The sequence below is a fragment of the Myotis lucifugus genome, unplaced genomic scaffold (assembly GCF_000147115.1).
Source record: "Myotis lucifugus unplaced genomic scaffold, Myoluc2.0 scaffold_212, whole genome shotgun sequence".
Lineage (NCBI taxonomy): Eukaryota > Metazoa > Chordata > Mammalia > Chiroptera > Vespertilionidae > Myotis > Myotis lucifugus.
In genome coordinates, this window is record NW_005871260.1 from 880,648 (window position 1) to 892,551 (window position 11,904).

Sequence of the window (11,904 nt, forward strand, 5' to 3'; positions counted from 1 at the left end):
ACCAGTTCAGAGTAAAGGGGACACAGGGATAAATGGGTGCTAATAATTCAAAGAAATTTTCTATCCAAAAATTTTTGCCTTTGTTTCCCCTCACCCTTTTTTTTTTGCTTTGGTATATTTACTCACATTTGATACTATATAAGATAGGACAGAGGAAAAGACCTGTGCCACATCTCTAGAGACATCTTTCCAGGTTGACAACAGTCAGTGTCATCATTGGTGTAGTTATTCAATCAGGTGATTATTGTTCTAATTGAATTATGGTTGAGTTCAGTATTATTTGTGATTATATGAACATCCTACAAACACCTAGGAAGCTTTTTAGAAACTGGAATTCCTAGACCAGAGTTGAGAACCACTCATCCTAGGCCATGTCACCATTTGTCCATAATAATAGCAATGTTTTATTTAGATGCTTTACTGAAAGCATTTTTATTACAATTAGTGTTCTAATTTAATGTCTTAGTAACTCTAAACAAACAGGATGAAGAGGTTTCTTGTGGTACATTTAAATTCTTTTTTAACCCAAGCGATCTCCTAAGTTTTTGTAAACAGAACTTTCCTAGATGGTCAACATTGAGTTTACCAATCTGTGGTGTCTAAAGTATTTCTTTCCTCCCATTTTTTTACATTGCTGTTGTGATACATTTAAGTCTTCTGGCCCTTCTCTTTTTCCTTGTGAATTCTAAAAGATTGCTGATGATAGGGTTGAGATTACATAATGATGCTCCATGTGAATACCAGGTGCATACTAGACACTGTATTCAACAACATACATGGTATTTTTTCTGTTTTAAAGTGCCTTAGGCGCTTTAGCTTTTTGTCCTGTTAGGTTTCAGTTTCCTCCTTTTGTATTCTTACCTTTTTACCAATTTGTATATTTCTCGTTAAAGATACATATAAAAATATGTATATTTTTTGGAGGCACATTTCTCTTTGTCATCTGATAGATTGTGTACTTGTTAACAGTATTCCATCTTTATCAAGCAACGGGTATGTCCTCACCTTGTTTATCTTATTTTGAACTCAGTTTTTTAAAATTCTGTTTAGGTTGTTTTTAGTGTAGTAATTAATAATTTTGAAGTCCAAGGACAGTCATTCAAGTTATTAGATTCTGTGCCTGCTGCAGGGCTCCACCACTTCTCTTTGCAACCCACCTTTTTATAAAGTATCTATAAAAGTAATTAAGGAATGTTCTGAACTCTCACCATATATCCTCTGTATCAGCGGTCGCCAACCTTTTGGACCTCACAGACCAGCAGTGGTCCACGAACCACTGGTTGGCGACCGCTGCTCCAAAGGTTTCCTTAAACCAGTGGTCGCCAACCTTTTGGACCTCTCAGACCACCGGTGGTCTGCGGACCACTGGTTGACGACCGCTGCTCTGTATTACAGGTGCTTGAGAGTAGATCATCAATTAAATCCACTCACATTGAGACATGATGGTTTACCTGCTGCCAAAAGAAACTAAATAGTTTACTTAGTATTTCATCATGTTCTTTCCTAACCCGTATTAAATAACAATACCAACCACAATAAACTATCAATTTAGAAAAAGGTATCACATATATTTTCTTTTAAGCTTATCTTTTTTTTTTTAAGCTTATCTTAATTGTATGTTGCTTCTCTTATAATTTCTCAGGTGATTTCCTAAAAACGTTGGAAGACCCAGATTTGAATGTAAGAAGAGTAGCCTTGGTCACATTCAATTCAGCAGCACATAATAAGCCATCTTTAATAAGGGATCTTCTAGACACTGTTCTTCCACATCTTTACAATGAAACAAAAGTTAGAAAGGAGCTTATAAGAGAGGTAAGCTAGTTAGTTAGATTACACTTTCTCTAAGACGGTCTTTTACTTTTAAGTATATGCACATACTCTTTTGTGTTTCAACAGGTAGAAATGGGTCCGTTTAAGCATACAGTTGATGACGGCCTGGATATTAGAAAGGCAGCTTTTGAGTGTATGTACACACTTCTAGACAGTTGTCTTGATAGACTAGATATCTTTGAATTTCTAAATCATGTTGAAGATGGTTTGAAGGACCATTATGATATTAAGGTAAGATGTTTGTGCCTGTTTTTAGAATGTTTTAGAAGACTTAACTACAGTGACTTTTACCCTTGTAATTTACTTTTGTCTATTAAGTGAGAAAAATTGTTTTGCTTGTCAATGAATTATAATATGCAAAAATAATAGTGGTATAATTGTAACATTAGTTGACATACAGAAAAAAATCCAGAAACCTTTTTATTGGAGGAAGAGGTCAATTCTTAGTGGATGGGAAATTCCAAGAAATTGAGTGCAGCTTGCTTAGTGCAGTGGTCGGCAGACTGCGGCTCGCAAGCCACATGCGGCTCTTTGGCCCCTTGAGTGTGGCCACAAAGTTTCAATCACACTGTACGTGCGCGCCTGCACGTGGTATTTTGTGGAAGAGCCACACTCAAGGGGCCACAGTTTGCCGACCACTGGTTAGCGCATAGTCCCTAGGAGCTTTCCCTCCAAAGAAGAGAATGGACAGGTTTTGTTCAAAGTATAACCTGTGATCTGTTTGGCCTGTCTTAAGAGTATGCTGCAGTTTCTACCCACGGAGGGTTTTCTGCCGTTTTACAAGATACCCATATTATTTACCTGAATGAAGGATTTTTGTTTTCCAGTCTGTTATATTGGGATTAATATCAAGAAATGTTTAAAGGATAACATGCAAGAACTATTTTCAGATTCCTAAACAATCTATGTAGAAGCAACTAGAAGAGAAATCATACCACTTTTTAGGTTTAGAGAATGAACTTATGACTGTTCTTTGTTTTCCTATTTGATCTTGTCCATTTCAAATGTGAACTATTAAAGGGTGAATTGAAAAATAGTAAGTGCATTGTCTCTCTCTATCTCTCTCTCTCTTTTTTTTTTTTGTTTTTTTTTTTTTGTTTGTTTGTTTGTCTTCCCATTCATGGCCTTTGATCAAGCAGGCAAAAGTGGTAGTTGAGCAGTTACGCAGCAGCCAGACTCAGAACTCGAACATTTTTGTTTCCATTTGTGGTAGTAACCTGACCCCTCCCAGATCCATTAAAAAGAGCCCCCAAGGACGTAATAGGATCTTCCTGTTGAATTCTACAGTTTATAGTTCAATAGAAAAAAGATTATGGGTTACCAGGCTTTCTGTGAATTAATCTGAAGATAACCAGTTTGTTTTGTGTTTTGTTTTTTAAAGGAAAATCTGCTAAGATAGTAGAAACTAAAAAGACCTTTCTCCTGGTTCAGTTATTTTCTTATTCAATGCTTTCCATTTTGGTGCACATGAGCTTTTTAAAAAATTCTAAATCTATGGCCCTATCCTAACAGGTTAAGTAAAAGTCTCTGGGAATGGGACAAAGTTCCCCAGTTCTAATGTGTGGCCAAGATTGAGAACCACTTTTCTAGTTCTTAAACTAGGACCACATTACCAGGTATAAGTGAGGCCTCAGTAGTACTTGTAACTGAAATTACCTCAGGTAAGGTTTACGACAACTGTTAGAGACAGATTACATGAAAATGAAACTTCATGGTGCATGCTAATCATTTTCCTTTTAAAAGCTTTGTTAGAATCTGGAATTGTCTTTAGAAAAATAACACAAGGTCTACATTTTGTCTTTCTTTATTCATAATAGATGCTAACATTTTTAATGTTGGTGAGACTCTCCACCCTTTGTCCAAGTGCAGTACTGCAGAGATTGGACCGGCTTGTAGAGCCATTACGTGCCACGTGTACAACTAAGGTAATCATTGGTAGACATCAACTTAGGGTGGATTTGGTGTATTCAAGATTTCTATTTGTCCTAATTTAACCATGCTAGCACCATATTGAATGTGGATGTTTTAGAAAACTTAGCGCTATTTAATGCTGTTCTTTAAAGTTTTTATTTATAATAACAATTTGATACATATTTTGAAGTATTGATACAGGATAAAGTGAAATTGTTCCACAAAAAAGGAAATGTTTAATTCTGGTGGAGGTGAGATGGTAATCATAGAAGACTTCAGATGAACATGATGACATTTAAAATGGACCTTAAAACGTCAGAAATATGTTTAGATTCAGAAGGTGAAAACAGGGCTTTCCATATAATAATAACTATATGAATTAGGGCACAGAGATGTTTAGTATATGATGTGTCTGAAGAATAATGAATAGGGTGTCAAGAGGGGTAGTTTCTTGGTGGAGGCCAAAGTAGGACTTGCTAAGCAGATAAAGCTTAGGTTTTCACTCTTTCAACCGTGGTTCAGGATTTTGTTTTCCTAATGGGGTTTACTCACTTAAAAGGAGACAAGCTACTGCTAAAAAGAAATTTAAAAACAACTTAGAATACAACATGACTTTTGGACCTATGAAAGAGCAGCTGTGCTTTATTGACCAGAAATTTCTAGGTGCTTAAATTTTGTTTGTATGATAGTTTGTCTTTTATAGCATATAATATAAATTTACTCAATGTTACAGGTAAAGGCAAACTCAGTAAAGCAGGAGTTTGAAAAGCAAGATGAACTAAAGCGATCTGCCATGAGAGCAGTAGCAGCACTGCTAACCATTCCAGAAGCAGAGAAGAGTCCACTGATGAGTGAATTCCAGTCGCAGATCAGTTCCAACCCTGAGCTGGCAGCTATTTTTGAAAGTATCCAAAAAGATTCATCCTCTACTAACTTGGAATCAATGGACACTAGTTAGATGTTTGTTCAACATGGGGACCATGACATTGACCTTATGATGCACTGAATCGTCAGGTTAATCATAAGACATGGAAAGAGAAGTATCTAAAAGCTTCAAAATGTTCCACTTTTTTTTCTTTCATGGAGACAGTTTGGCTTTCTTCCATTTTTGTTTTTGTAACATTTATTTCAGAAATATGTATTTCCATAACCCAGAGGTTGTAAAACCACTAATGTTTTAGTGGTTAGGGCAACATTGAAAATGGAAACTAAAAGTTAGGATTTATGGAATATGGAGATAGGGTCCAGGGTCTACTTGCCCTGTAATGTTTAGGATTAAAATGTTAAAATTTTGTGACCATGAATTTCTTTCTTTTATAAAAATTTCTCATATTTAAAAATCAAAAATTCTGCAAGATAAAAACCATGTTTCTTTTTCTTAAATAACTTTTTGTTTCAGCAACATAAGTTGATTTTTAGCTGGCAGAGAAGAATATCTGTGTAAGATTTGTTACATTTTGGAGGATTTGGCAATTTTAAAAAGATAAGGTATCTTTTTTTTTAAGTATAGGGATTAGCAATATCCCTGTTGCGCACACTAATTTTGCATGAGCAAGTTTACAAATATGTATTGTCTGTAAAGCAGCATGTGCAGATTATTCATAATACAAAAGTTAAAATAAGTATTGTATTAGTGCAATTTGCAGATATTTATTTTTGCACAGAAAACAAATCTGGAGAGAAAGTGAGGAGTAAATTTTTGAAACTTTGGTTTTCTTAATGCCAGTGTGAATTTGCCCATGTTTTCAGCAAATCAAGTCCCAATAACAATTTGCCACTTTTTTCTATTATAAATTTTCTTACACATTTAAAATTTGAATATTTAAGTACACAGTTTTTCTCAGTTACCCATTTGTGTGTGTGTGTTGCCACTTAGAAATTAAATTCTTAAGGCCAGTTTTTTTCTTTCATTCCATTTGTATCTCTATATCCCTTTATCAAAGGATACAAATACTGTGTATGCTTTTAAATTTTAGTTTTAGGAAATTCTGAAACCGGCTGCCACAGGTTTGTTAGCTAATTATAGCATTTCCTTTTAATTGAGTTAGATTTCCCCCTCTCTTGTAGAGCTAATTTACATATTGTATTTGGTAAATATTGACTACTTTTCCTGATTAAGGGGTCTCTGCTGGGGGAAACAAAGCTTTGCAGTACTTTATATCATAGTTGAAATTTTATTGAACATATCCTTCAGTGAACTCATTTCACACTGTAGCCTCTTCCTTCAAATTTGTGGTGCTCCTGTAACAGTAAGAACTATCTTCTGAATAAAGACATCTCCTATGCTGTGCGAAACATAGTTTACATGTATTGAAGGAGGCAGTTGTTAAATTTAGTGACCAGTTTTAAGCAGTCAGATATTTGAAAACTGCACCCTTTATTTTTGAAACTGTGAATTAGAAATATTTTTTTCTGCTGTATTACCTACCTGCTTTAACATCTAAATATGCAGTGATTTGAATTGGTGACATACTGTGGTTATTAGGTTAACAGCTTAATTTTGAATATTCAGATGATAATGCATAAAACATTATATTGACATGGAATGTTACATGAAGTTGGTGCCATTTCAGAATGTGGCAGGTGGTATTCTTATATCATAATTTGCATAAAGTTGTAATAGAAATTTATTTTGAGACATTAGTATATATGTACTATACATTACCGTGGTATAGATGTTGTGGATATATTTAAGTATTTGGTTACATGGTTTCACAATAAATTACAATACTGCAGGCTCTAGGACCAAATAGGAAACTGACATGCATATGTTATGTGATGTCTTAGTTAATTATCTAAAGTTAAATTCAAATATTTTTCATGTATTGGATTTCTCCCTTTTTTAACCTTCATATTTTTTTTTAAGTTTTGAAAGATGGTTAATTTTTTTTAATATAGCTGAAATTCTTTTAATACAAAAATAGGTTCTGCTCTTTCTAGTAGTAGATATGATTTACATATATAATGTATATTCACATACATAAAATAAGTAACAGAAGAATGCTCAGATTTTAAATGCCAAGTCATACTGATTAACCCCATACTTCTACTGGTGATGTCCTGATACTGATATGGTGGTTGCAAGGTGTGAGGTCCAGTCATAATCTGCCACTCAGACTGCTTATTGGTCTTTTAAGATTTAGCTAGTTCTGCTTAGCATCTCTACACATGTAGATTCTTTAGGAGACCTAAAAGTTAATAGTAAAAAAAGAGCTGTTTGCTGATTTTCTTGAGTATGTTTAAATTGTTTGGATTCACCTGACTTCTTTTTAAAGAAAACTCAATATGGTATTGTGTTTTGAGTTTAGTTTATTTTATGGAAATAAGGCAGAAAGGACATTTGGTATGGCAAGGCCTATCCTAAACATTTATAAAATAAGTAGCATTGAATGATAATTTTAAAATTATGGTCATATTATTCATTAATGATATCTAAAGATCCCACCGGTAATTAGAATTCTTAAAAGGTTGGAATACGATGACTTCATCAAATGTTTGAATATTTACATAATTTTTATGTACCCATAGTTAAATAACCAAATCAGTCATTTTTTAACACTTTTGTTGGGTAAAAGGCAAAGAAATAATGTCCATGTCTAATTTAACCAATTATAAGGGATATTCTGATACCTTTATATCTAGCTCAATCTCAGACATCATAAAGGCATGAAGTTCAAAATAATGAGATACAAAATCCTCATTGAAAAATTCAATTACCTGGTTAAGAGGCCTTATAAGTTATACCTAACCACATGACAAAGTATATAATAATATCTCACAATTTAAGAAGTTGAACACTTATGCCCACTTTATTATTTTTTGTTTTTTAATCTTCACCCAAGGACATGCTTTTATTGATTTTAGAGAAAGGAAAAGGGAGAGAGAAACATCCAACAGTTGTCTCCTGCACATACCCTGACTGGAGATCAAACCTGCAACCTAGGTATGTGCCCTGACCAGAATCGAACCTGAGACCTTTCAGTGTATGGGACAACACTCCAACTGAACCACACTGGCCAGGGCCATTTCTGCTCACTTTAAATTTTACCCAAAATAAAGTGTTAAAATTAACTGCTAATCTCTAGATAAAATATACCTAATAAATGTTTTGATATTAAAGAGCTTAAGGTTTTAGCAAAATAATTCAGATTCTAGCTCTAAAATTGAATTCTAATTTTTAAACCACTGCCACATCAGATTCATATCTGTTTTTGAAATCTTATTCAATCCTCTGTGAAATGGAAAAGGGACAATACAGTGTTCGTTTTACTATTTGGAAAAAGGATATTCTGGATTTAACTGACTTTTCTAGGTAATGAAAACTCCTTTGAAAACTTCAGTTGCAAAAATGGAACACAATGAAAGTATTTGGTGGCAAGCTGCCACAAGCTGACTAGATAAGGCCATTAAGAAAAATGCATACTGAAATTATATAGTTCCCTTTTACAATCCAATAAGTTGCTTTATTTTCCTATTAATACTAGAAATAAAGATTTGTGAACACATATTGTAATTTAAGACAAGATCTATTGGCAACATGTTTTTGCTCTTTGTAACTTAGAAAGTTAGCTCTAAATTCAAAATGGGATTTGTTTTTTATAACAAAAGCCAACTTCAATTAGAATTACTGCGGAGAGCATTGCAGATAATGATAACTTTGTTAGATCATGTCAACGTGTGTCGGGTTTCAGAATGATCTTTAGTAGAGGGACTCAATACCCTTGACGTCTTCATACCCTTTTATTCTGATCTTAATGATCAGTAGTGTTTTGGCAAATTGAATTGTTTCATTTAGGTTTTAGAAAAAGTTTATATTCTGTGAACTGAAATTCTTTCTGGACCAGGGAGTATTGGAATTGGTGTATTTAGCCATTATCAGTAACTAATGGTTGATGCACATTGAGTGATTTTATTCTGAAATGCTCTCTCACACATAAACATCTAAAGAATTGTACTCTGGAACTGGTTAATGTGTAATACTATGATAACTCATGTTTTACTAGCCTGTAATAATCCTATTACTCAGCAGAGCTGTTTCACTTGTTTCATAGACATTTCACTTTTAATATAAACCCACTGCTTACTTAGGCAAGGGCAACGTAAATGTGTATGGTGGTTGCTTACTGTAATCTTGGCGTATTTTTAAAAGATATAAATGTGCATCTTGGTTAGAACCGTTAACCATCCATGAACTAAGTTAGGCCTTCCTAAAAAGCCTGGAAATAAACTGTTTCCTTATTCCAGAAGTAAAAATCAATGCTTTCCTCCAGAATTTATACTTTAATAGAAAACTGCATGTTCTTTTTAGATCAGGATTTCTCAACCTCGGCACTGTTGACATTCTGGACTAGATAATTCTGTCATGGGGTGCTGCCCTAAGCATTGTAAGGTGTTAGCTTGCCTGGCCTTGACCCACTTAGATACCACTATAGTATCATCCCCACCCCATCCCCTTTGTGACAACCAAAATTGTCTCCAGCTATTGCCAAATGTCCCCAGAGGAGGGTGCAGTGAGGCATAGAATTGCAATTGAGAACCACTGTTATAGAGATTTTTCTTGCTAGCAGCTATAGCTTATATACATGTAGAAGTTTTCAGATATTTTTGAGTGCCAGTTCTTAAGCTTCCAAACTCAATTTAAGTACTGCTTCTAGTTAACCTCTTTCACCCATTATTTAGAACTGTTATGATTAGTACAAGTAGATTTCTACTTTATATACTGTTACTTTCTCTGATTTAAATAGATGCTTCTTATTAAATCCTTTAGCATACTGTTTTTCTATGGGTATAAAATGCTTTCTGCATAATTAACAGAAATATGAGTTATAAAGGAGCTACTACTATACAGGGGAGTATGAGGCACTTGGAGTGCTTTGGAATCTATCTATATATATAAAAGCCTAAGCGACTGGTGGACCAGTAGCTATGATGCGCACTGACCACCAGGGGGCAGACGCTCAACACAGGAGCTGCCCCCTGGTGGTCAGTGTGCTCCCACAACGGGAGCGCTGCTCAGCTGACCAACAGGCGCCAGACATGAGGCTTACAGCTGGCGAGCGCTGCTGCAGCGGCACGAGCCTCTCCCACTTTCATGGCAGCACTACCGAGCAGCAGAGTCAGCAGGTGCAGTGGGACCAGGATGAATGGGAGCCCGGCTCGGGCTCGGGTTCCTCCCAAGCCGCCTGCCGCATCATGCACTACTACATCCCTCAGGGGATGTTGGACTGCTGATTTGGGCCCCATCCCCGCAGATTGGGCCCAAACCAGCAGTCCGACATCCCCCAAGGGGTCCCGGATTGCAAGAGGGTGCAGGCCAGGCTGAGGGGGCCCACTGGTGCATGAATCCGTGCACCAGGCCTCTAGTATATAAAAATGTTTAGGAACACTACCCATGGGCAGCTAGTGTATTTTCCTTGAATTCTTAGAAGAAGAGTAAATAGATTTTCAAAATTACTCATTTACATTCTCTAAGAAAAGTTTGCCCATTTACTTTTTTGAACTAGTATGGGTAATTTCCTAGCCTATATAATAAAAGGCTAATATGCAAATTGATTGAACGGTAGAACAACTGGTTGCTATGATGCACACTGACCACCAGGGGGCAGACGCTCAACATAAGAGCTACCCCCTGGTGGTCAGTGTGCTCCTACAGGGTGAGCGCCACTCAGCCAGAAGCCAGGCTCACGGCTGGCAAGCACAGCAGGGAGTGGGCCTAAGCCATCAGTCGGACATCCCCCAAGTGCAGGAATTTTGTGCACTGGGCCTCTAGTTATAAAGACATGCTAAATAGTGACATATTGTGTAATTCCTAAACAATATATATTTGAACTTTGAAGGTAACTATTAGCTGACTATATATAGCAGGTTTTTGCTAACTTTCCAAGGATTAGATGATATTTGGAGACAATACAATGCTTCTTTATACCCACACATGGATTTTAAAGACTAATGGTGATAGCATGTGGCAGGGAAGCTACCATAAATTGCTCATTTGAAACAAGACCAGTGAGTGAGTGAGTGAGTAGTCTTACACTTCTGAACCATTTCAGTCCCATTTGAGAGAACTGGCACAAACAAAAATAAGATTTTCCTTTTACATGATGATACTGAAATATTAATGAGGCTGATTCGTCAGCAGTTTGAATAAGCTCAGAATGCTAAGTTTGGAAACCTTGAAAATCAGTCTTTAAAATCTCCTTTTAAAAGATAGAGAAATTTGTTTCGGCATCAGCTGTCCTCAGTACAATCAACTGAGAGGCCCACTGTGACCTGTTATACCATAGCCCATGCTCACAGTGCTCTGCATGGCAAGATGGATACAAGATTTGTTGCCATGCCTCCATTCCTGTAAATGGATCATCGGAGGCAAAGCTACCTAATTACCTTTTTCCCTTTCCTTGGTACCTTCTGTTTTTTAGCATTATGTGCTTAACATCAAGGACAGCGTGTAGAAAAACATACTTGATAAGTTTCATTAAATAGTGGCGAGATGGGGGAATACATGATTCTGTGTGATTTGTGGCACTGAGGTTCCTGGCCTCGGAATCAAGACAAGGAGTCATGTACTCTAGAGAGGGAACAGAATTGGCAGAAGCATAGAGACAAGAGATCATGGTGTACTCAGAAGCTGAGTATTGTAGTTTGAAATATAAGGGGCAGTGACAGGGGACAATTAAAAGGGACTGTAATTTGATCTAATTTCAGGGGTGGTGGCAAGACAGGCAGTCTTATGATCAGATTTTACTTTTGAAAGATTATCTGCAATTTAGGTAGAAAGAAAAAGGTAAGACATTTGCTGATAAATTAGGACATTACTGGGATAACACAAGTGAGAGGGATGTTACTCTGAACCAGTGTATTTTTAGAGTGGAAGTCAGATTTCAGATAAAATTATAGGACAGTAATTGATTAAATATTGGAATTATGTGCTATTCTGCAATACAGACGGTCCCCAAAATACGTAGTTGAGAACTTACTCTCCATTGTGCCATTGGGGGTCTGCTTCCCATCTCTTGGACCGAGCTACCATTCTACTGTCAGTTGCTGTGACCGAGGGAAAGTGAACACAGAATCGACTGTCTTCTAGTGTTTTCTCCTGACATTGACAGTCACCACTTCTGATCATATTTGGTGGGCCAGAAGTCATGGTTACACCTGACAGCT

The 11,904-nt window shown here is 36.2% G+C and overlaps 1 protein-coding gene across 2 annotated transcripts in view; it reads left to right on the plus strand.

Annotated features, from left to right (window-relative positions):
* CAND1 (cullin associated and neddylation dissociated 1) overlaps positions 1-6,036 on the plus strand; it is a 37,292-nt gene extending 31,256 nt beyond the window's left edge. For both annotated transcript variants that reach the window (XM_023761654.1, XM_014463596.2), the window contains exons 10-13: positions 1,643-1,812; positions 1,897-2,061; positions 3,648-3,755; positions 4,475-6,036. In XM_023761654.1, coding sequence (XP_023617422.1) covers positions 1,643-1,812; positions 1,897-2,061; positions 3,648-3,755; positions 4,475-4,699 — 668 coding nt within the window. In that variant the 3' untranslated portion in view covers positions 4,700-6,036. The remainder of the gene's footprint in view (positions 1-1,642; positions 1,813-1,896; positions 2,062-3,647; positions 3,756-4,474) is intronic.
* Positions 6,037-11,904: the final 5,868 nt, after the last annotated feature.